This window comes from Taurulus bubalis (genome assembly GCF_910589615.1).
Source record: "Taurulus bubalis genome assembly, chromosome: 5".
NCBI lineage: Eukaryota > Metazoa > Chordata > Actinopteri > Perciformes > Cottidae > Taurulus > Taurulus bubalis.
In genome coordinates, this window is record NC_136593.1 from 24875633 (window position 1) to 24901715 (window position 26083).

A 26083-nucleotide genomic window follows, 5' to 3' on the forward strand; every position below is an offset into this window, starting at 1 on the left:
CATGACGTAAGCGGAGTACGTTACAAACGTGACGGACACAAAGTATGTTATGTTGGCACATTACGTAACATAATAATAATATGGCAAAAAGGACTATAATTAAATTGTCATTTAAAAACATGACTTTTTTTGTTGTTGTCAAAATGTCTGCTTAAAATACACAAAGAAAAAAAAGCATCGTTGCTATAAAAACAAAGCACAGATATCTCCTTTATTAATAGACCCCTTCAGAGATTTTCTGATGTCCATAAAAATATTTAGTTACGTTTCTTCAAGGCTTTTACTGGTGCTGACTGTGTTCTTCTCCCACTGAATGGGAATTGAACCTGTGCGTCTCAATAGGCCTCCTCTTGTAATTGTGGTGTGCTGTAATGCATTTAGTGTGAAGAGGAGGCAACTCCAGAGAACCTGTGTGGGTAAATAAATAAAAAAATCTAATTCTGAGTGAATTCGTTATGAAAAGACCTCCCTTTAAAATGGGGAACATATGTTACTTCAGAGTAGACCATATGTCTTACTGTAAGTTTTAATTATCGTGGTACTGATACCTTTGGCTCATACTTAAATCATTTTACGATCATAATTTATGTACAACTTATGTATTTAATATAATTAAGCAGTAATTAGGAGGTAATACAGTGTAAACTCTTCAAAGTCTATAGAATACTCATGCTGAATAAGTCATTAAGTAGTGCCCTATATTGACTAATAAAGAGCCTATATGCATGCTAATAAGCATTATTATGTGTACCTTAATATAAAGCATGACCATGTTTGCTTATATCCCCATACTAAGTAGAATGTAAGTGTTACACTAGTTCGGAGATTTGAGGGCTTTTGGGTTGATAGAGCAAAAAAAGGCAGTGCATCTGTTGGGCTGATAGCCATGACACACTGACTGGCACTTCCTTATCAGTTAATGTGGCAGCACAAGCAAGCCAAATAGGAACGGCGTGATATTTAACAGATGAAGCTGGTGGCACAGGTTATCCAATTCAATTAAAACCCACAGCTCTCAGCCCGGCTGTAGCTTCAGGCTAGAAGTGACGCAGGCAGATAGCGAGCGGAAGGAAGAAGAGACAGAAATAGAAAGGTAGAGGAGAAAAGGGACAAAGGGTTACGAGAAGCCTGACAGCAGGTGACAGGAATTTACCACCCATCAATCACAATCTACGGCCATCCAAGTATGGTTGTGATTATATAGACCTTTCTTTAATCTCTTAATTTGTAGAAAAGCAACGTTAAGAAGTTAAGAACATTCAGTGTTTCGGATGGCTACGATGAGGGTGCTCACTATTCACACACTTTTGTTTAGATTTTTCTAAGTTTTAAATCTCTGGAATTTCTCAATACATGGAGGCCAATGGAATTCAATCTGGGTTTTTCACAACACTGAACATGACAATGACAATTACAAAGTGGTGTCCACATCCTCAAAGTGTGTTATATATTCCCTTCATGAAAACATGCCCTCTGTTTTATAGTGAGGTAGCATTTTGATACATTTCTTAATAAAAAAAAAAACAAAGATGCTCAGTACATATACATATTTCATATACACTGATGTATGTATATAGTCAAATACAATATATGTGGAAAAAGATGGGGGGTACAGATGACGATGATATATATATATTAATATATATATATATATAAGTGGTAGTGCAGGATACTGATCAATGTATCACAAGCAATGGAACACTCCTGCAAGGTGCATCAGTAAAGTATTAGTAAAGTATGAATGTGGAAAAATCACATCTAGTATGTTCAGGGAAAGTTGGGATGTTTTAAAGTGTTATGTTGATGAGGTACTAAAATAGGCTAAAATAATCAATATCAGTTGAAGTGTACACTATATTTCTATTATTTTCACGACTAATCTATACTGTTTTGGCCGTCCATTAAAATTCCCAGGATGTCCAATACCAACGCTTTGTCGCTCCCCTGATACTGATGCACAAGAGCTTGCACGAGCCTTTGTGAGACTTGCTTTCAAGTAACGACAATGTAAACCATCCACGTTATTTTGAGACAGGAGTGAGATGACTCATAGGATAAACAGAGGACTTTCGACCATAAGACTGCTGCTCATGTCCTGTGTAAAACCAACAAAGGGTTTTTGACCCAAACGACAATCATGTATCCCAAACCTAACTAAGTGGTTTTGTTGCATAGACATAAACTTAGTTTTAATCTTTGAATTCACAACATTACCACCTGATTACTGCCCCCGGAGTGGAGCGCCATAGCTTCACACGCTGAGCAGCCCATTGCGTTAGAATGTGACGCCAAGGGTCATAACCACGAGTCAGTATGTGACCAGTTGGGATGAGAATGTGTTGGATAAAGGGGTGAAAATATTTCTAATTATAACATACACTTGAACTGATATTTACTAACATATATTTAGCTGCTGTGCCCATCCACAGCAGTACATTGCTTTGCTCCTGTGTTGGTACTCCTGCCTGTTTCTACAAACTTCTTCCACTGTGGAGTTATGTAACATAATTATTATCTATATTGACTATGAAGAAGTACCTCATTCAACCGCACTTCAAGCCAGCCTCCCTGATGAAAATCATGTAAATCAGAAATCTTTTGGATAAAATAAAACAACCAACCTGCCAATTCATGAATTGATTGCAGGTCTTCCTGAAGAGTGACCGTGTGTCCCGGATGGTGCAGAGCGGTGGCTGCTCGGCCAGCGACTCGCGGGAGGTTTTTAAGAAGCACATAGAAAAGCGGGTGCGCAGTCTGCCTGAGATCGACGGCCTGAGCAAAGAGACAGTGCTGAGCTCCTGGATCGCCAAGTTCGACACCATCTACCGAGGCGAGGAGGACCCCAGGAAGCACCAGCAGAGAATGACGGCCAGCGCCGCCTCGGAGCTCATCTTAAGCAAGGACCAGCTGTACGAGATGTTCCAGCAGATCCTGGGCATCAAGAAGTTTGAGCACCAGCTCCTCTATAACGCCTGCCAGGTCAGTCCTCAATTGTATGGTGTTTAACGTTTCATATGCGTCTGTCTATCTTTCCCTTCGGTTGTTTATTTATGTGACACAATGGCATTATTTGAGGTTGTTAGTTTGTCCGAACCAATTGGAAGTAGCTGGTTTATCCATCTAGTTGTTATGGCATTGGTTTGGTCATGGTAAATGGTAAATAGACCTTTACTTGTACAGCGCTTTTCTAGTCTTCCGACCACTCAAAGCGCTGTCACACTACTTGTCATCATTTACCCATTCACACATTGATGGCAGTGGCTAAGGTGCCACTGCCCATCAGGAGTATCTAACATTCACACACACATTCATACACCGTAGGTACAGCTACAGGAGAAATGTATGCCACATATCATCGACATGGACTAGCGGGATCGAACCAATCCTCTGATTGAAGGACGTTGTTCACCACTGAACCACATTTACTATTTAAGAAAACATAAATATTGACCAGAATTAGCATTTGCTACAATGTATTGGTTTCAAAGTAAGGTACAGTAACATTTTTACAGTAAATAATTGTGAAAACACAGCAGTATACTGTGACTTCAGTAGCTATGGAGGATATTACTGTGATTTAACAGTATGTTGCTGTGTAATTACTATATGTTACTGTAACTTCACAATAACTATCTACCAGATTATTGTGGTTTAGCAGTATGCTGCTGTAGACTGACCTCTGCACTTTAGTTTATATTGTGTGCTTGAGGACCACAATAAACCTATGATTTGTCGTATACGACCATTATTGGACATTTAATTCACGATGAAATATTGGAGTTGTATCATACTTTACCAAAGGATTACTGACTAAAGTCCACCAATTAAGTCCAAAACAACAAAGTATGACTCCTGCTCTGTCTCCTCTGTAATCAAAGTTTGGTAAACTTCATGCAAAACAACTACTTGGTTGAAAACTACCATTGACAGGATGCAAACAGCGGTCTTCGGTGTCAGAGTCTCTATACAGAAAACTGTCTAAACTTCTTCCCTATGTTTTGCGTCATGTTCTTCCATCTTCCATCTTTGCTTTAAAGAAAGACCTATCTTTATTGTCACCGATTATTATTTCTGTGTGCAGTATTCATTGTGTGGAGGCTTTATCCAGTTTTGTGGCAAACTGATTGCAGTGAAGCAGCCTGAGCACGGGGGAGGAACAATGAGACAGGCTGCTATACATAGATGATCCACTATTGAAGTGCCAGGTATTTCATGAATGGAAAATGAGTTATTAATATATGCAGAGTGTAATGATAATAACAGGGCAGAGAGCCGGGCTGTAAAAGCAGATTGATGTGGTAATAATATGTCCGTTTCTTTTCGGCAGCTGGAGGCTGGCCTGCACTTGGACAGTCTTTTGTCAGAGCTCAGTCCATCAGTGGAGAGACAGTGGGGGAGAATCCTGCTCACTGTTGGGGCGCCTCATCCTTTTCTCTTGTCTTTTCCCTTTCTGGTTTCATTCCCACGCTCGCTGAGGGGGCTGCCTTAAAGCATACAAATGTCCTAAATTACACACACTAAAACACACTCTTGGTTTTTTACCCTGTGGACAGACTATGCTGGTTTTTCCACGGCAAAAAACAGAGCTTTTTGAAAACCGTCTTAAGAGTGGGTACTTCTAAAAGTGCTTCAGATGACACAGAAAATCAGCTAAAGTAATACACAGATGACAGCAGAAGACTGCTATATATCAATTAGTTTGAAACATTTGAAATCTAAAAGTTTTTAATTAAAATTATTTCATTCAAAATGTATTTAAGTATTGATAGATTTTTTATAACGATCATTCTTTAATTACCGTAAATGCCCACCACCTGTCTAAAGTGATGTTTTTGTGTCATTTTTACAAACAATCCAAAGATGTATTCATTTTACTGATGCTTAGTGTTGCAACTGATCATAAAACTCAAATCGTATCATGGTTTCATGTTACACAGCAAAAAAAAAGAGAACAAATATAACTTCATCATTCTTTATGATCACTCTTTTTTGATCGCTGATTGTGTATGCACCATATCAGCCGATACAGATCATTTCTGTGGTTGTTTCGTTTTGTTTTAGCAGCTAGTATACAATACTCCTGACAATGTTTTCCACTACCTTCCAGGAAATAAGTTAAACTGCCCCAAAGTCAGTGTGAACCTTTAAAATGTCTCAAAGTTGACCTTTTACTTTTCTCAAGTCATCTACGGTGTTTTATTTGGGCATAAAAACAAACAATTCAAATGATTAGGAGATAAACGTTAGAAGATAATCTCTGAAAAAACAACACATTGTGTGCTTAAAATACCATATTTATCTGACCATATTTGAGCCACATAAGCAACTATATAGAAAAACTAATATTACACACAACAAAGTGTGAAATGTTCGTAGGCATGAACTGAAAAGCTTGTGGGAGGAAAAAAAAACACTAGCAATCTGGCAGGAAAGCCCAAGGCGCAAATAAATGCTTTCCTTTCAGGACTACAAATTGTTAATTACACTCTTAATCCTAGGCAGCTTCCTTGTTGATGTTGTTACGGCTGTTCTATCTATACACCTCATTTGGATTTGGTCACAAGGCATTTATAGTTTTTAAAATGTAGTAAACTAGTGGTTTCTCTGTATCATGGAAATGTAATCATAAAATGCCTTGAAATACATCACCAGCTACTAAAGATTATAATTTATATTGTGCAGGTTAATGATATCTTACATACATGGGTTGTGAGGTTCTTTAACACTTTCCAGGTAAACCTTCATGTTATTTTTCACCTTCACTTTTGGCTATCAAGTTGCAAAGTTGGCAAGTGCGGTTTTATTATCAGTAGAGAAAAAGACATATTTGATTGTTTGATCAAACACTAAAATCAACCCATGAGTCCCCTTTTCTGACAAGCAACCCCAGTCATCTCTGAGAGGACAACCTTGATGCTTGGGGTATCAAGTGATTTTGACACTGGAGTCATCCTGTCTCATACCAACAGCCTTTTCTTTAACAAGTCAACGTTCATTTTTGACATTGAAAAGGGCAGTTGGTAAAACCATCCCAACCCAAAGTCCATCATTAGCGACCATCAAGATGGATCTGTTGACATGCAAACTCAGTAGTCATTATGGTTCCATTCTTAGCACCTTTAGACTTCTTGGATGAAAGCTCTGGAAATAGCTAGGAAGTGGACCTTGAGTGGACCTTGAGTTGACAAACTAACAAAGGTTGAGCGTTGATCCTTAACTTTTAGGCCAGAAAAGAGAAGTGTGTATCGTAGTAGCTACTTAGCTTGCAAGTCAACAGATCCATTTCCATGCTAACTGAGCGATCCTTCCCTGCTGTTTAAGACCGTGTGATATGGTGGAAATGTATGAACAAAGCTAAGACATTTAGAATTTTTTGGTCAATCACATAGTTTTATTTATTTAGCATTTTCTTATGATTCATTGGTCATTGTCAAGCTGTGTAAAGGCATTCACTGAGTTACAAATTGAAGTAATTCTTCTTCTTCACTGACTGCAGTCTAGCCTCGAGGACTTGTTGTGTCAATGACTGTCAGTGAGTATGGTGATCAAACTCTAATGAACAGAACCTTCAATTCACAGACTTACCAGAAAAAAAGAATCATGCAATCAAATTGAATCTAATTGTCATATCTTTATTTAATCCTGCCTTTATTAAACTAACTTTTGGGTGTTGATTCAACTGCATTGTAGTGATTGTCATTGTAGTTTATGGTGTTGTAATGGGTTGAAATGATATGAAAGGTTGTTGCTCTTCATTTTTGCAACTGAGGTGAACAAAATTACTTTAATATCATCAAACACAACACCATCTCCAGCTTCATTGCAGATCATAGAGCTGTGGCAACGCATGAGCAACATTGTAAATTTGTATTTCAAGTAAGGTGGTAGCATGTTTCACTGGAATCTTATAGTATATCCAACATGTGTTTTTTTCTGGTCACTCTGCATGTTTCCTAATGAATCCTAAATGCTCTTTCCATGTCAGACTGAGGTACAAAATGGAAGCTTTTTTTTTTTTTCTCTCGTCATGGACAATTGCCATTTCTGGAGTAACCGCTCTGAATTAATGAGCTGTAAACTGAGAAATCTGTTGCTGTCTTTTGCAATACAGCTCGGAATGGAGACACGGGGGAAGGGATAATAGGAGGTCTTGTTGGCGATGGCGAGGCTTTTACTCTGCATTTGTGATGCTGCTCTGCAATCCTGAATGAGTTATCATTTTAATGTATGCTGATTTCATTCCTGTGTGAAAGGCTTTCTTGCTCCATCCATCCAACAGCTGTGCAATAGTCTTATTAGCCATATCTGCCAGATCTATGAATAGATGAAATGAGTCAGTCTATTATTAGAGACAGGCTTTTCTTTCTAATGTATCCTCTTTTATCATCAAGTTGTTTAAAAAAAAATCACTTCTCAGGCAGAAGTCTGATCTGCCTGCACTTTCCATTGTTGCTGCTATTTGCTTTGAATACATAGTTTATAGAAAGTATATCAAAAGTGCACCAAATCAAGCAGACATCTTTGTGATTGCTTATATTTGCCACACACACACACACACACACACACACACACACACACACACACACACACACACACACACACACACACACACACACACACACACGAATTGTGCAAAGTCTTTGGCGATTGGACTCCATCCTGAACTAGGATAAGCAAGGGGTAGTGATGCTGACATCTGCACCAGCAGAATTCCCCCTGGAGTCCAGACACTTGTGGTGGTGGTGGTGGTGGTGGTGGTGAAGAAGAAGAAGAAGAAGAAGAAGAAGAAGAAGATGATGATGATGATGATGATGATGATGATGATGATGATGATGACGATGATGATGAAGATGATGATGAAGATTGCTGTAATCCGTTGATGAATAACGCAGGACCGACTGCTGACTGGCGGTGCCCGGGGTGGAGGAGAATGAACCAGCAAGTAACTACTGTCTTCCTTACTGAACTTACGCTTGAGCTTCATTTAATAGGTGGCTTTTTTTTTTAATAGCTGAAATTGTAGATGGACCTTTAGTAGAGGTGAAATTATGCCCCCTATTTCTTTGGAGCATGTGGCCAGACATTAAACAGTGGAGTAAATGAACTCTTGCAGAAAAAAAGAATGAGAAGGAGAGAGGACAGAGAAGAGTGAGGAAAAAGAGGATTGGGGTGTTGGAGGTAGTGTAAAATGGAACGAGAGCAGGATGAGAGAGTTGAACTGTCTAAACATGGGTGGTGATTAGAAGGAGGCAGACAGGAAGGGAGGCTCAGGCTATTACAGCAAACAAAGACATTTCCACTAAATGAGCTGTTTCCAGTTATCAGTGCTGGGAGTAAATATTGGCTTTATGGTGCAGGAGCTGCACTCTATGGCTAATAACTGCCAATTAAAATCCAACAGTACCAAGCCACAGTTAAATAGCTAATGCCACACGATGGTTACTGTATAACAGAGCATTTACTGGGATGAAGATGGCGCAGATTTGTAACATAGATATAAATCATTGCTTGGTGTGTAAGACTTCTGAAAGCGCTGACAGATGGTCTGCTGAATTAAAAGATGATATGACATCAATTGTAACTTCTGCACAAATATTCTTTTACGTGCGTCGAACACATGCACATCGTTTGAACAGGCTCTAAATCCAAAGTGACAGCATATGAGGTAATCCTTTAAGCCCCATTGTGAGCTTGGAAATCCCTCCACTTAGCTGAATGTTCAAACATCTATTGCCACACAAGCTTATGTCTTGACTTTGGCTCTAACCAGCAGGCTGACCCAGCATGTGTGTAACCTGGACGTGACCACGGTTTGGACCAGTTAAGCACAGATGCAAGTTTTGGCAGCTAGAATGGGATTTGTCCCCCTGCTGTTATCCTTTGCCGCCCGTGGCTCTGCTCGGATGTTTCCTAAGAAGAGCCAGACAGCACTGGCCATCCCAACTGGTTTCAGAACAACATGTTGCTGCCTGTATTAGCAGAGCAACTGCTGTCTGTTTCATGCACAATGATCCAGATGCTGAACATCTCTGCACAGAAGCTCACCCCAAGAGGCGTGCAACTATGACCTATCATAGAGTACGTTTACCTTCCTACAGGCAGAAGCTGCAGAAAGTCTACATTATGAGTCATTCAGTACTGCATAGCTGAAGCTGTGTTCCACCCAAAGGAGAAAAATATGTATTATTTCAATGCATCCTCAAACAATGGTTCCTATTTTTTACCATGAGTTTTCCTGCAAAAGACAGCAACACGTGTCTATTTCCATTATTTATATGGGTACGGCCTTTTTAAAATAAACTTTTGTTTTCACAGGAAACTCAGTTGGGTTTCGGCAACAGAACCACATAGTTAGGTTTAGGAATAGATTGTAGTTTGGGTTAAAATAGCTATTAAAGTGCCGGATCTACATTATGCAAGCTAGATGACAAATAAATGAACGTTGACTTTTCGTTTCACACGGGAACAAACAGCGATCTCCTGGCTAATATATCACTGTTTGTTAGATCCATCCACCAGCCGCACCGCTCTGTCTGTGCTTTAGTGGAATTCAGACTTCACCGTTCATGGTTACGTGGATTACATACAATAAATGTCTATGAATGCTGTTTTCTCATTTCGGCCATTTTGTATTTTATCCGATAAACAAACTTTAAAACACACATGGACCATGGATGTGTTACCCACAAGCCCTCGGTTCACCTCTACTACTTCGATATCTGGACTGAGGACAGACTGGATGCTACAGACTCACTATCGCCTCTTGAGGAACAAGTAAAAGTAGAAAGACAAGACGAGCTGGACTTCGCTGGTTGGACATCTCTGCAGCACAATACATTGACATGTTTGGCATGACGTTGAAACTGTTAAAATGCAAATGCATGCATGTTTTCATCTATTACTGCCTGCAAGTATATCAACAGTCCTCAACACTAACAACAAATTATGTTCAGGCATGAGCTGTTTAAACTTCCCTTTTCTCCCTGTTAAAAGGTTTTCGGGAGAGTTTTTCCTGTACCGAGACAGAGGATGTCGTATGTGTATATACTGTATAATGGCAAAGACCAAGCCAATAGAGAAAGTAAGAACAAATAGTAATGTAACAATTTCAACATAAGTCTCATGCTTCAACACAAACCTTTACATTTTTGTAGGACTGGCAACCAGCTTTTGGTAGTTGCAAAAACTAAAATATGGTCGCCATTTTTTGTCAACTTATTATGAAGACACTAAGTAGTGATGCCAGCCAGTAAAGCTCCAGTGCTTGTCTAGCCTTGTGGTTCTGTAGGATGTGCTACCTTGAACTAGTGAACTTCATGTGTCACTTATTGAGGTGCTCGACATGCTATGCAGAATACTCTTCCGTCCAGCTCAAAGATGCAGAGATACTTCGCCTCCCGACACTTCATGCTTTGGTCGGGTCACATACATACTTTCCCCAGGAAAGTTTTAGGCTGCGGTCGAATAGTCCATTTTGGTGAGGAACCTTCCTAACTGAGTGAAATGACCCGGAAGTACCTAAGTGGCCGCCATGATAAGTGCCGGTCGAGTTGTCCAAACGCAAAGGAAAGGAGCTTCAATGCTTCCTAGCGTAGCCCCTTGAGCATAGGAACCACTGGACCTGCCTTTACGAAAGGAAAGGAGATCATGCCGACCCACAATTCCTTGTGGCGGCAACATTTAAAGTGACGTATCATTTGGCCGTTCACGAGAACAAATGATCATGACCGACAAACGCAGATCATGTATACAACCCTTGCTATAACTTGGAAATACTTTCAATAATCTGTTAAACCTGCTGGCAAACTACAAACGTATCGTTGCTGAAAACCGCTGTAAAGTGATCAAACTGATGTATTTGATATTCTCTCTCTGGTGTTGTACTGCAGCCTCAGCCCTCATTCTTTTATTGTATTTGACTTCAGTTACAGAAGCTTTGATGAAAGAGTTTAACTGGACGAGCTCTTCAGTCATGTTTATGATTATCATCTTTTTAATCAACTATTTTGTCACATTAAAATAAAACATAGCAAGTCAACACGAGTTGTGTGGTGTTTCATAAACTGTTGTCTGCATATTTTAATGATCAGATTATAATCTGCATGTAAATAAACCATAACACCATAAAGGGATATGAGACACACATACAGTATATGACACACATCGTTTGTGGGATAGCGCATTTAATTCAGCATGTTTGAAACTGAACAAAAAGACAGTTTAGTAGCTTTGTACTCTGTGAAAAATGCGTTGGTTTCACTTTCATATTCCTTCGTTCATTTCTATTCCAACCTCGTTAATAAAGTAATATTTTGAACCGGATTGTTTATGTCGTTATGACGCAACACTGTAAGAAGACGGACGAAGTATCTAAACTGCGCTTTTTGTAGTCCATCTTCGGAACATTGTAGTTTCACCGCTGGCTGCGACTGACGTCACTAACATGCGCTTGCCGTTGCGTCATAACTACGTCGCTTAGTGAAAGTGGAGTCGGATTTGCTAAACACTGCGGTTGTCTTCTCCTAACTCCTCATGAATTCTCCTTCCCATCTTTCCTTCACCCCATGATGTTTTCCACAGAGGTTAAGGAAACGTGCTTAGGGTTAGACGTTAGGAGGTAATTATTTGACTTTTCAAGTGTCAAACACTTTATTTCCTGCATTCTGGGGAATTCTTAGGCTCCCAATTTATTTCTTCATTTATGTAAAGGAAAACACAAAATCCGGGTTCCAGGTGACAATTCTAAATATAAACAGTAATATATTGGAATACAATGCAGTGTGGCTCTCACACATTTTGAGTTGCCTTCAAATTTGATTTCCTGGAGATTACATTTTCTCATTTAATGTTATCTCTGCTAAGTCAACACATAAGCGAGTTTTACTCCTTTATGCATTTTTCTGTCTTTGGGTAAGTAACCTCTTTAAAAGTGTGTGTGGCACCTATTCAAGTCAATAACACATTGATTAATTTAAATTCAATTTAATTAATATAACCTCTTTATTTATGCTCATATGTGTGTTACCAAGATTTCTGCTCATGCATATTCAAAACATGTCCCACATATCTGTGTTCTCTGAAGTAGTACGATACCAAAGTCGTAATTTAATGAGAATAAAGTCATCATATTTTCAGAAAAAAATGACCTCTCTGCTGTGCATCACACTGTTGCTCTGCTCTCGGCTGATAAGGAAGCATCTTCAGATGTTATGTGCTGGCGCTAGAGGAGAGGGACCATGTTCAGACAGGATTGAAGCTCCGCGATATGCAGCTGTTCACATCAAGAGCACGCAGCGGTCAACAAACCATTCTGCTCCTCTGTGTGTGTGCGTGTCTGTTCACTCCAAATGCAATCATGTAATGCGACCAAGTTGGCCCAATTATTGGTACCGTCCATTTGCAAACCTCTGCCTTCGGTCTCACACCTTCACTTGCTTTGCCATTGTCTCTAAAACAGATGCAGCGTTGTCTGATTTAGGTTCTGATTGTGATATTTGAATATCACTAATGCAACACATATAAGAAACATACTTAATTTGGGACGCACGTCTTTTTGTCCCTGTTGTTATATGTTAAAAAGAGGTTGTCACTGATGGTAACGGAAGGCAGAGAATTGATCGCCACGTTTTTGATAAAATGGTTGCCGATAGCAACCTGGAAATCCATGCTGTTGAACAGTGTGTCTGTATGTCTTGTTGATTGAAGCCTTACTTCAAACAGGACAGTGAGCGGCCCGGAGCAGCAGATGAGATGATTGTTGTCTAACAAACGGCACACATCATATAAAGAGCAGCGGAGTCAAAGCGCGGGGCATATCTCTTTTGATGAATGTGCCTTTGGTAGTAATGACGGCTGGAGCCAGGAGACAAATTTAATTGCAGGCCAACGCAGCGGATATGTAGTGAGGGGAGAACAGAGTGGGTGTTCTCTCCTTTTATCAGATGGGTTTCAGCCATTAGGGCCGCGGTGGAGTCGGCAGCCACTGAAAGCCTCTAACTGGTCACAATAGACTGGAGACAACCCACCGGAAAGCATGCTGAGTGCTGAGACACTCCATCCATGAATTGATAGAAACATAATCAATGATGATTTCAATGATCAATCAAATAGGGAATTCACTGAAATGACTTCAACCGGAACATCACTTCTCAGAAACACTCTCTCTGAGTAACATGGATTGTCACGATCTTGGTTTTGATTTAGTTTGATTCCTGTTTTATTTTTTAATCTCCTGTGCCTCTTGTGTGGTTGATTGACTTCCTGTCCTGTCTTTTTCCTGTGATCACCTATGTTGTATTAGTCTCATCAGCCTTGCTCTGTTCCCTTGTGTTTCTTCCACCAATCAGCTGTCAGGCTGCCCTCGTGTCGGCCCACCCGTGTCTTGTTTATATAGTTCTATCTTCTGTCTGCTGGTCCATCTGCTATGTTCCTGTTGGTATCACTTGTGCACATGTCTGAAGGACCTGATCCTGTTTTGGGTCGGTTTGCCTGTTGTATTTTAAGTTACTCATGAGATCTATTTATTGAATAATTAATTAAATGTTACACATATTTGATTATCAATTCAATATTCATTTTCAAAATTGTCTGGTTCCAGCTTTTCAAATGTTTTATAGTGTTGTGGCTGATTTCTTTCTTCTGGATCGATGAAGACTAATCTTTGAAACACCTGACGCTGTATAAACTTGTATCTATCTCTTATCTGACTGATGGTGAGGCGGCACAGGAACTACCCAACGGGACCTCAGTAATGGAACACCCACAGAACACAGAGAGTTTGGATCAGAGTTCACTTCACGTAGATTTATTTGTAACACACAGTTTACAAATAAAACGAGTATAATAAAACAAATATATACAACATCCTCCTTCCATATCTGTCTTTCCCAACACCCTAACAATCAAATAGACATATTATTTATAACGTAACATTCAGCTCAGGTACAGCCCCCGTCCAACCCTTAATTTCCTATTCCTCGTCCCCCACTCTTCTCATGTACACCAGTTCAAGCCTCACTTTAAGGAATGCGGCTGCTCTCTCTGAAGTCTCACACCCCGGTCTCTAATTGTTGTTTTGTCTAAGCCTCCCTGGACTTGTGGCATCTTCAGCTCTCTTCCTACCGGTTAATTTGGGACAGAACAAGTTCACTGTGACCTTGTATCTACGCCCGATGTTCCCTTTTATTCAGTGAACTCTCTCATTAAACTTATCTTCTCGGGCTGACTACGTGCTGTGTATGACTTCACAGTTTTTACTTAAGCATAAGATACCTTTAGACCTTTAGATATAAAACATTTTCCTTCCACAATAGCGTTATCTTTCCTCCTTTTCTCAGCACTTATGTAACAACAAAGTATTTTAAAATGACAGGAACAGCTTCATTACGCCCCAGGTTGATTTGTAAGTCTAGAGGCAGTTGTACTTTAGACACCGGAAATTGCTTTTTTCTAATATAGTGGCAGCCACATTTACAGACGCTGTGCAGCAGGTCTGGGGAGTTAAAAGGACTCTGTGAACTTATGCTACTTTAAATTTAGAGTCAAGAGACAGTTGCAAAGGCTGTGCCCTTTTGTCTACAATTTCCTATGTATCTGAGTGACAGAAGATGTGAACCTGCCATTACCGGCAATTTTCCACTGCGTTTTCTTTCCACTTTGTAAACTCGAGTTTCTTTTCTCACATTCTGTCTGTCTGTGCAAATGATCTGCTGGCTTGCTGTTCATGAAAGGTAAAGAAGATCAGGAAATGTTCTGTAGTTGAGGAGTTGTACAGTATTACTGTGAAACCTTTGAACTGTCTGTGCATATATGCTCTGATAACACAAACAACAGAAGAAAGACCAAATATCCCACAACTGTGTTTCATCAAAGAACTGCTGCTGTCCTGGTCCACTTTGATGTACATCTCACTGCTGTGTGTGTGTGTGTGTGTGTGTGTGTGTGTGTGTGTGTGTGTGTGTGTGTGTGTGTGTATGTGTGTGTGAGAGAGATATGAATTGTGTACTGATGATAACATGTCCCTCAAACATTCAAATGGTTGCACACTCGTGAGCGCTGCACACAAACTCACGCAAACACTCCCCAGTGCCCTTTATCCTCTTGTATGTGGTCGCCATGGCAACTATACACAGAGGCTACTGCTCATACCCCTCCCCCCTTCAATTTGCCATGCCAACTCTTGTGCCCTTATCTGAATAAAGGGCGAGTGATTGCTTTTCTTGTGATCCCTATCAGGGTTTGGGCCTGTTAATCCATCCAGATGATAACAACTTGCAGAGAGCAGAGGATCAGGAAAGGGGGGAGGGCCTGTGGAAGGAAGGAAGGAAGGAAGGAGGATGAGGAAGTACTGGGGTTGTTAATCTAATATTGGAGATCTCTCAGTATTCTTTGTTGGGCCTTACATGGTGCAGGTGGCAACCTCCAGTTCTGAAAAGTGAACAAAATGCGATAACACCTTATACTGCATTCTGTCTCATGTCCATCAGGGTCCATCTCTTGATTTATTCCCTCCGTAAACATTCTAAATATCAGTTTATGGCTTCACTCTCTAGTTTCAAGTCTTCTTCAATAAGCATGATGCTCATTTAGAGTCAAATAGACCATAAAGCAGGTTATGCTTTAGGGCGGGGCGACAGTGATTGACAGAACTCTACTACTTCACTCCTCAAAATATGTTAACTACCGCTCACTCGTTGCAAAAAAATGATATGCCAAACTCAAGGAGGTCTCCTCACATAACTCTCTCTCACAAACAGCCATAAGATAAACGATAGAAACACACACTAGCAAATACCATGTATATGAATATTATTAAAAAAGAAATAAAATTTTGGGAAATAAAGACTCGATAGCATACAGCGAGTTGGAGTTGTTACTGATGCTGCACGTGACATTAATATCATCATACTAATGTCATCATTCCTATACAATCTGTCTCTTGTCAAAGCCCAACCTTATAGAAACACTAATTATCTGAAATAGCCGTTCTTTTGATTAGAAGCAGTGTATTTTCTTCTGAAGCCTTTTTACAAAGTCAGTTGCTGGGTGTTGATTTCAGGAGAGGGAAGGGTTACACAATTCTGAACTGATTCATCCATCCATCTACTATCTTTTCATAATCCCGTGCCGTGGGAGGCAGCAGGCTTAGCAGGATATTCCAAACGTCTCTCTCGCCAGCAACCTTTACCAGCTCTTCCTGGTGGACCCGGAGGCGTTCCCAGGCCAGACAAGATGTATAATCCCTCTAGTTCTTGGTCGAACCTGAGGCCTCTTACCAGTTGGACGTGCCCGGAAAACCTCTCAGGGAGACATCCAGGAGGATCTTGATCAGATCCCCCAACCACCTTAACCCCGTTCTATGTGAATAAGCAGTTGCTCTACTCAGAGCTCCCTTCGGGTTGGAATTGATGAAAACATATATAGATTTGATCATATTGTACATTTTGATTAACCTCTGCTACCTTTCAGAAATCTTTGTTGGATGATGTTCATAGCTGCTGCTTTATCCAACGCCTGTTGTCAATGTTTATTGTCATCTCGAATAGACATCTCGATGCAGAAACTGAGTCAAGCAGAGGAGTAATTATCTGTTTGCATTTACATTTGTGTGTTGCAGTTCCAGGGCTCTGGTATTGCTCATGCTGTCTCACTGGCACAGCTCACTGACAGGCTATAACTTATAGATATTATTGATTAAACCCATGCTTTTCGTGCTGTGACAAGTCATCAGGTAAAGCTCAACGTCTTTGAGACAACATAACAAGCAGTTGCTGAACAGTAATATTACTGACAAATAATGAATGGTTGTATCCTGAAGGAATAGTAATCAAGTTGGCTAGGAGACAAATGCTGGTAAATTTGAAGCAGCAAGAGTCCTCTTTCACAGTATGAATTTTGACAAGTCATAGTAGGATAGTACAGATAACGAAGAACATCAGTGATGGCTGAAGCCCATTGAGGTTTCCATTGCCATAGTCTGAGCCTTCGTATTGAGCGTGTTGACTCTTTGGCATGCCTTCAAGCCTTTACATACTGTGGGTGTGATGAAGAAACAAACATAATATATAGTTTGGATGTAAAATATCTTTTGCATCCAAATTGTTCAAAGCGGCAGGGAATTGAATATGCAACAGTTACTACACTTTTTCAATAAAATGTTTGAATAGATTCTCACAGGATCCTTTTGACCAAGAACAACGTCTGTCTTTCTGTCTGAGGTAAAACTGTCGTATAACCTAAGCCTAAGTACTCATGAATTAAGTACTGGGAGATTCTTATGCATCACACCTGTTGATAATCCATTTTGTTGACTGTGTTATTGTGGACTTGACACTGAAACAAGAAGCTGTTCCTATAGAAACCTGTTCACATTTTGATGCTAAGCGTCCAGTTTATTTTACCAATGATTTCTTCTATTCTTATTCAACTCTTACTCAGAAGGAGCTTTGTCTCTTTCAGCTTTCTGGTTGAACCATTGACCAGCGTTTTGTTCTCCATAAACAAACAATTACAAACCTGAAAGCATGATAGACGATTCAAAACCACAGAGTAGTCCTCTATAGGGTGGTAGGGGGCGACTGTGAATCCGTGGTAAAGCGGGTCCTTCAATCAGAGGAAGGATCCCCGGCTCGCTAGTCCCTGTCGATGTTTCCTTGGGCAAAACACTTCACCCCAAATTGCTCCTTGTGCCTGCAGTGTATGAATGTGTATAAATGGTTAGTTAGTCCTGATGGGCAGGCGGCACCTTGCATGGTAGCCCCTGTCTTCAGTGCATGCATGTGTGAATGATGACATGTTGTGTTAAAGCACGTTAAGTGGTCCATTCACCATTCCTCTCATATTTCTCACTGTAACAAATCAAGCTCTTGTGGCAGGCAGTTTCAGATTCATGTGTACATTGCTCATTACAAGAATCATCGTCTAAAGATTCTGTCGACCTCAGCTCTACAGGTTTTAGGTTCTTTTTCAGCCTTTACACTCCACTTTCATCATTTCCTCATCTCAGCAGCAGGCAGCTTTCCATAAACCCGCTGTACACTAGCGGCTCAGCACCAAACAGCAGGCAGTCAGAGACAAGCTGGTGAACACAGTGAGCAGCTAAAGGGCTTGATGCAGGAGCTGGTGGAGAGATAAAAACAGAGGGAACATTGGTCTTGCATGACCGAGAAACACAACCAAGTGGTTTTGTGTCTGCTGAATGTGTAAATAGGCAACTGTTTGCACACATTTTTGCTGGATCGAAACATTCAGAGCGGATCTTTTATTAGAATTGGTCAGTTAGCAGCAATGCCATACACTATAATCTGCACAGTATTTGTATCAGAGAGAACTCCTTCAATCCAGGAGTAGTATTAGACGCTCACACTAACTGCTCCAGCAGTCCATTCACTTCATCCCCGTAGGGAGGAGGCTGGAGTGGATGGGATGGGTCAAACAAACAAGACTTTACACCAGGAGACCAGCTGTTTGTGTCCAGCGGGAGAGTAAAAGTCTACTTTGACAATTTACGTAACAATCTCACCTTGCGTATGTAACTTCACTCAATACGTAACAAATGTACTTATTTGAACCCAAACCACAATCTTTTCCTAAACTTAACCAAGTAGATTTGTTGCCTGAACCTTAAGTGACTCCAACATTACCTGACCAAGCGTCCGAATGTGAGAAAAGGTTGGCTAGTCAGCTTAATACATTACTTTATACCTTTCTTTTTTTCATTCAAAGCAAAATCTCACAAAAGCCCAGAATAAAAAATTCATGAGACACCCAGTAGTCTCTTCTGAGCAAGTGGCTGGAAAAAGGTTAGGGATGAGTTATAATAAAAGAGAAGGGATCAAGGTAGCAGGGCGGACAGGCGGCACATCAGAGAGTAGGAGAGGATGAGGAGCAGCTTGGAGGAGTTGTTATTCATCAGGTGAGGAGGCCAGGTGCAAAGGCTTTACTGAAGGGGGTAGCATAAGCTCTCAAGACTGTGAACTAAAAGATGACTCTATGGTGCCAAATAGAGAAATATTATGCATCTTTATGCAAACAATTGATGAATACAGATTATGTTTAGTTTAGTATTGATAGACAATGTTGTCCCGTAGTTTGAGGCTATACATTACGAGATTAGGAGGATGTACAACTAAATATTGCAAAGGAATTATCAAAACAGTCCATCCTTGATGCTCTACGTGTGTTTATGTGTGTGTGTGTGTGTGTGTGTGTGTGTGTGTGTGTGTGTGTGTGTGTGTATGTCAACAAACCAGCTAGGGGACCAGCAGTCATGACAATGTTTTTCAGCTGTCTGTTGTTTATTGAAGCAGAAACTCTGTGAGCCAGAGTTCCTCGGTCGAGGGCCGAGCTCAGCTCACTGACCACTAACAAACACTCCGGTCCCCGTCGGTCCCTCCAGGCACGCCGTCCTCTCATGCTCGTCCAACATGACATTGACAGAGTGCAGACATCGATGAAAGGGAAGATTCCATGTTTTTAGTGGGGATGTTAGGTTTAGCTTTTTTAATAGATCATCATCTCTTGCTTCAGCTGTTCACATGAAACGTGAGAGAAGTAGTTGTGTGTAGAATAAAAAGAGAGAGCTGGAGTTTAAACCCTGCCTATACACAGCTGAACTCTTTCAGAATATTACATATAGGGCTGATGATCTGATAACACTATTGCTGTAATATAATAAAGATTATGGTTTGGGTTACAATTACAACTTCGTCAGCGGTTTGTAAGGTTAGGGACCTCTGTCGTCATGGTTACAATGATAAACTGGTGGTAAAGGTTAGAGAAGGATCGTGGTCATAATTAAAGGAAACCAACCTTGGCTGTTGGTTGGAAATGGGAAACAGCTGCCATGTTAAAGCCTGATGCTTTGTTGTAATCCACTCACCCATAAAAACATCTACCTCTTTGAATCAAAAATATTATATATAGCCTGCAGAAACTCACAATTCCAGAGTTAAACGTTCAGCCTAATTTCTATCAGATTACGCATTCACATGTAGAATCGGTAGGCAATGCTGGGGGTTTCCATTTTTAGTCTGACCAGTGTCGACCAATCACGTTTGAGCAGGCTTTGGTTGAATGCACGTAAATGAGGCGCAACGCATCAGCTGCAATGTAAAGGGTTCACTGAGAAGGAAAACGTGTGTCCAGTACAGTTTAATGAATGGCTTCCACTACCATCTTTGTCAAAATTGTTTTCTGTTGACATCTCACGTCACTGAGGTGTAAACCGCTGTTGGCATTGCTCCCTTCTTACAGAGCACCCTTCAATAATAGATGTTGATGCTTCAACAGTTGGACAAAAATAAAGTCAAGGTCCTCTTTCCGAAAAGACTGCGAGTATCAGAGGAGCTGAGCTCAGTCAGTAGAATAAAAAAGGCTCTGCTTGAGAGAATACATTTGCAGATACCTGAGGGACAGCAGAGTAAGTGGCTCTGCTATTTTGGAGGTTTTAAACACACTCCCTTTTTGTTCCCCGCTGATCGAGACTCGACAGAGAGCGAAATATTTGGTGGAGGGGGTTTAATGCACTTCACTGAGCTTCCCCTTCTCAGGAACTGTCACAGAAACTGAACAACACTTTGTGCCTTTATGTTCTTGACTAAAACTACCAGGTATCATGTTTTAAAGGGTTGGCCACATTTGGGACGTGATTAGAGAAGCACAAGAACAGTTCAATGAGCATAGAGGATGGTCAAGTCATTGTTTTGCACTTGTAATGGACACACATCATGTGTGAGAGACAGGTGGAGACAATAAGCGAGGGAGTTGGACATAGAGGAAGAGAAACACAGATGAGAAAGATGTGTAGTTACTTTATCAGAGCTCTCTGTTCAGCACCTCAACCTGAGACAGAAGAGCAGAAATACAACAGCCTAGAATGCCTCAAAATCTGGACATCATTTGGGAAAAACACAATAGTAGACAATAGAACTCTGCGACGTCCCATTTTGTGTCTCATTGTCCTCCAGCTGTCTTCATCATTCTAAAACCGGAACACAACAAATGTTGAGGATGACTCATTTTCCCTCCTGCTGACTGATATAACTGGTTGTTGTGTTAGTCTTCAAACCTATGTTGCTTATTTATAATGTGAATGTGTGAAACGTTGTAGTATGTAGTGAAGCATGGTCCCTGTGCAATCCACATCCGTATTTAGCTATGAACAAAGCTTAACTTCTTCCCCTAAACAGCCAGTAGGAATCAAATATAGCGGCCGACCCGAATGTGAACAAGTGTTTGTTCGAATGCCCGACCAAGCTGGAGCTGCTGCTCCAGGGACCTGACCTGACCCGCCAGATGGTCTGTTACACAGAACCATCTGAGAAGCCGTCATCGGAAACAAATACGTGTCCGGTTATTGGATCAAGCGCCTGTCAATCAAACTTTTAACAAAGCCAGTCGGGAGAAGAACAAATACATGTTTTGCATGTGGAAAAGCCTTCAGTGTTGTTTTTTATTCTCTTCTTTCAATGAATAAATCCTCTCAGGTTCTGTTAGAACCGATGATGCTGCAGCATCCACGCTAACTTCTTCAGGAGCCGCCATTGTTGTTTACAACAAACAGTTGTCTCTCTGTGTCACACACACACACACACACACACACACACACTCACACACACACACACACACACACACGCACGCACCTAATTTACCCCCATAGCTGCCTGTAGCTCCTCACAGGATGCTGATTGGTCAGTTCTCCTGATAGAAAATAACAACATGGGAGTTCTTACATAGAAATGCTCTCCACACTTTTTGATGTGTATATTCTGTGGTGCATATCACGGTGTGTGTGTGTGTGTGTGTGTGTGTGTGTGTGTGTGTGTGTGTGTGTGTGTGTGTGTGTGTGTGTGTGTGTGTGTGACTGTGTCATGCTCCTCAGTCAGTGGTAACAGCAGGGGTGGGTGTTCTGGCAAGATGTTAATGCAGACAGTGGGAGACAATCAATGTCAAGAACAGACGGGTGAGAGGGTGAGAGAGAAAGAGAGAAACCCCATCAACCTGTCTGTTCTTGTTTCTACTTACCTGTCTGTCACTGCTACAGCTGCTGAGAAAGTAGATTCCTTCAAGATGATTGACCCAGAATTGAGAGCATATATATTGCTGCTATATTAATGCTCTGATTATCAATGCAGCTGACTCGAGGCAATTATTCTAAACATCTGAGATATGCCTTAGCATGGTAGGCCACTAGTGCCATGATTCAATATGGCTCTGGATTCTTGCATTGAGCTCAGCAATGATCAAGTGTGACCATTCAAGCTGTGCTCCCTCTTTGCAATTGATATTCCATGGTGAGGTAACAGAAGTTGATGTTAAAAACAGATCCACTGACCAACAAGCATCCAACATGTCCATATCTTGTTCCCTGGACTATTTTAAATAGTGCTGCGGACAAAGCTTCCCTGACTCTGTGACTAATGCATTGTATTTCCTTTAACCTCAGCATAATAAAAGCCTGTGGCTTTCTGTTTATGCAAAGCAGCAGGAGTGGGACACGTTGTCAACTACACAGGAGGCGTTTCAGCTGAAGTGGCACGAGTAAACGCTGTGACAACTTTACGTAGAATACACGATGATGTCATTTTTGATTGCCGCCACCGGGGACACGACAGCAGCATCAACCAGACTGTATCCTGCTCCAGCTCCCTTCTAATCAGCAGGCGGGGCAGCAGAGGGAGCACTGATCCTGCAGCCTGGTGGGAGAGCACCTGATAAATTCCACATTTGACTCTGCTTATGGGTACCAGAGGGCTTGCAGGGCAGCCTTTTGAGAAGAAAAAACCTTCCCAGCACAAGAGTCACACATCTGTCTAAAACATATTAAATGATTTTGAAAAAAACAAAAAAACATCTTAATGCCCAACAAAATAAAATAAAAGACCAGGGTTGAATGCGAGCTGTTACAGGTGCCACAAGCCTTATGGCCTCATGCATTTTTATGTAAATTCTCTGTAACATCTGGTAACCTAACAGGACTGTTTAGGTTGAGCCCATCAACACAGGGGTGTGTCATTAGGTTCTCTCATCAGGGACTCGTGTTATGGAAGGAAATCCACTAACTTTCTGATACGGGGCTTTCCACAAGAATATGAAGCAGCCTAGTGGGGTCTGGTCTGGAGGCATGCGCCTCCTCCAGAAATATGTTATCTGTACCGGCCCAAATTTATCAGCCTTGTTTTAATGCCATTATTCCGCCATGCACACTGATTTTAATTGTTGCATATTGTAATGGGTTTGCTCACACTGTTTCTATAGCTATTCACATTTAAAATCACGCCTATTCCTGAATTTTTATAATTACGTAGTTATCATTGGATCTTATTTATTATTTTTTAAATATGTATTGACATCTTCACCATAAGATTTATCAAGACATCAGTAAGAATAAATACGGTTATTTTAATGGGGAATGTTTTATTTCGCTATTGTATTGGTTTTAAATAAAATAAAAAAATATCAAAAATAACTTAACAATAGCAAAACATCCGAGTCACTTGCTTTCACTTTGACAACATGTTCTGTTCTCGGGTTTTGTTAATGCGCCTTAGAGATGGCTCTGCTTTAAAATGGGCAATGTAAATAAAGAGACATCATTCATTCTCTCAGCCCATAAACTGTTTGGCATATGTTGGAAATGCTTTCAGTGGACCTTTTACGGCGTCTGTGTTTTCTGAAGTAGTCTAAAGAGGAAGGCCCCTGTCCGTGCAATTAAGAATAATATATTTTAGCCGGATGGACTTAAATGAGATGTTGGCTTTTTGTCCAGCAACCTTTGCTCATGGAAGCTCTAAAAGTTTGGCAATATTTGGTGTTCTGTAACTGCACGGCATACTGGTATGACCACAGTGGACTCCATGTGAAATCAGCAGCAGCTGAATGATGATGATGATGATGATGATGATGATGATGATGGTGAGGATAATGTTGTTGTTGTTGATGATGATGATGATCATGTGTCTTCTTTTCCTGTTATTCTGAATCCAACAAATTCAAAATTCAAAACCTTTTGGGTTTGGGTAAAGTTTTCAGTCAGTACTCCAACTGTCGCCCTTTGTAAATAGTACACTAGTGACTTAACCTCCATCTGATTTGATTATGAACTGCATTTCTTTGTTATTCTACTAATTACTGTTATTTAAGGACATATATTGTTGTGGTTCAGCTTGTGAACACTGTCTGTCTGTGTTTCTCCAGCTGGACAACCCTGATGAGCAGGCAGCACAGATCAGAAGAGAGCTGGACGGACGACTGCAAATGGCAGACCAGATAGCTCGGGTAAGGGACGAGGACAGATGGATGGACTTAACTAACTTTGACAATATTTTATTGATCATCTAGGTCTGAAATATGTTTTATTTTGAAAAATGACCGGATACACCCGCCTGTGCCTCTTGACACATGTCAAGACGCTCGTCTCGGTCACGTGATACGTTACCCCTAAAAATTAAGCCCACAAGCTAGCAAAAATGAGTAAAACACAACCGTCGTCGGAGAGCTTCTTTGGAAAGGGGAAAGGCCCAACGAGGAGACAGAAGAAGAAGAAGAGCATACGACTTTCAAGAAAAAGAAAGACGCATTTAGAAAATATCAGAAGTCTTACTTAAAATACGGGTTTTCCTGCAGGTGGTTCTCACGCGCCCGCTCCGTATAATATGTGTCGCTAATTCAGCGTAATGATGAGTTGTATATTTTACGTACTTTATATTAGTTTTTATGCCGGTCGTATCATTTTATTTCGTCATATGTGTCGCACCTTGAAGTCACACTTTGAAGGCCGGTCTGAAAAACCGGTCCGCGGCGCAACAATGTTGCGGACAGACACAGTCTACAGATTTAGTGCTAAATGTAGTTTTGACCACTCGAGAATTGATCTAAATCACTTTCCAGAAGTACAGTGAAACTCGAAGACATTGAGAAAAAAATCCATGCTGTGATTTTTGACATTTTTTTTTTATTCATATTTTTTCTGCAGTTGGACTTCTATTATGGGATTGTCTCAGAAACCACCTTATTGTCAATATATGTACATAGTAGTTAAATCAGTACACTGTCTGAATGGCCTGCGTCTGTAGTTTGTGTTTGCACAGTTTCATGAGGCTGCGGTCATCATAAAGGTAAAAATAGATACTTTTATACAGTGATGTCAAGCTTTGAAACATGGTCTCCCTACAATGAAATGGCTACTTTGAGTATAGAATATAACTCAGCTATAGTTAACGCAAATAATTAGGTTTAGTTTGACTGGAAAGTTAAACTAAGCCTAATTATTTGTGTGTTATTTGTTATTAAGTCCAACAGAACCCATCTCAATTAATTTGAGGTTAAAGTTCAAGGGATCCCTTTGAAAATGGCCAAGCCAGTTATTCCCTCACCAACATGTATAGCATTATTTAGACTGACATGGTTGGGACCAGTGCATGCCTTGGGTCTTCTACTGTCAGATGATTGCAATATATATTATATAATTCATAAATCATTTAAATGTTCACCCTTAAAGAGAGTATTGTCGGCCCGGATGGGTGGCGATCCCTAGGGTCTTAGAGTGTGCTTGAAGTTTTACTGCTGCAGTATTTAGTTTTATGATAAACTGAATAATGTCTAAGTATAGAGTTCAGATACGTCAATCCAGATTTTATAACTGTTGCTATTTTATTAGCATATTTTGTCCATTCAGTGGATCATGCTCATTGTCTGCCTTCCTGCTTTCCACCTGTCAGCACGGTGGAAGGTTTCCCAGGTTTGCGTCCAGAGAGATGGAGGCCATGTTCATCGAGGAGATGCGGTCCTCGGTCAACCTGCTGATGGCCAACCTGGAGAGCATGCCGGTGTCCAAGGGAGGAGAGTTCAAGCTGCAGAAGCTGAAGCGAGGTCACAACGCCTCCATCATGGACATGGGCCAGGAGGACGAGAACACGCTGTCCAAGTCTGACGTGGTGCTGTCCTTCACCCTGGAGGTCGGTGGACTCCGATCAACTTATTAACAATGTTGGTTCACTAGCATATAGAGGACAGTTGTCAGTCTGTGGTCTTTCTGGTTAGAAGTAGGCCAAGATGAGATACATGAGATGTAAACTCATAGTTT

The 26083-nt window shown here is 40.8% G+C and overlaps 1 protein-coding gene across 2 annotated transcripts in view; it reads left to right on the top strand.

Moving 5' to 3' along the window:
• The window catches only part of cadpsa (Ca2+-dependent activator protein for secretion a), a gene marked incomplete at both ends in the record, with an annotated part of 148676 nt that overhangs the window by 28329 nt on the left and 94264 nt on the right, over positions 1–26083 (top strand). For both annotated transcript variants that reach the window (XM_079218437.1, XM_079218438.1), the window contains 3 exons: positions 2647–2979; positions 24196–24276; positions 25719–25955. In XM_079218437.1, coding sequence (XP_079074563.1) covers positions 2647–2979; positions 24196–24276; positions 25719–25955 — 651 coding nt within the window. The remainder of the gene's footprint in view (positions 1–2646; positions 2980–24195; positions 24277–25718; positions 25956–26083) is intronic.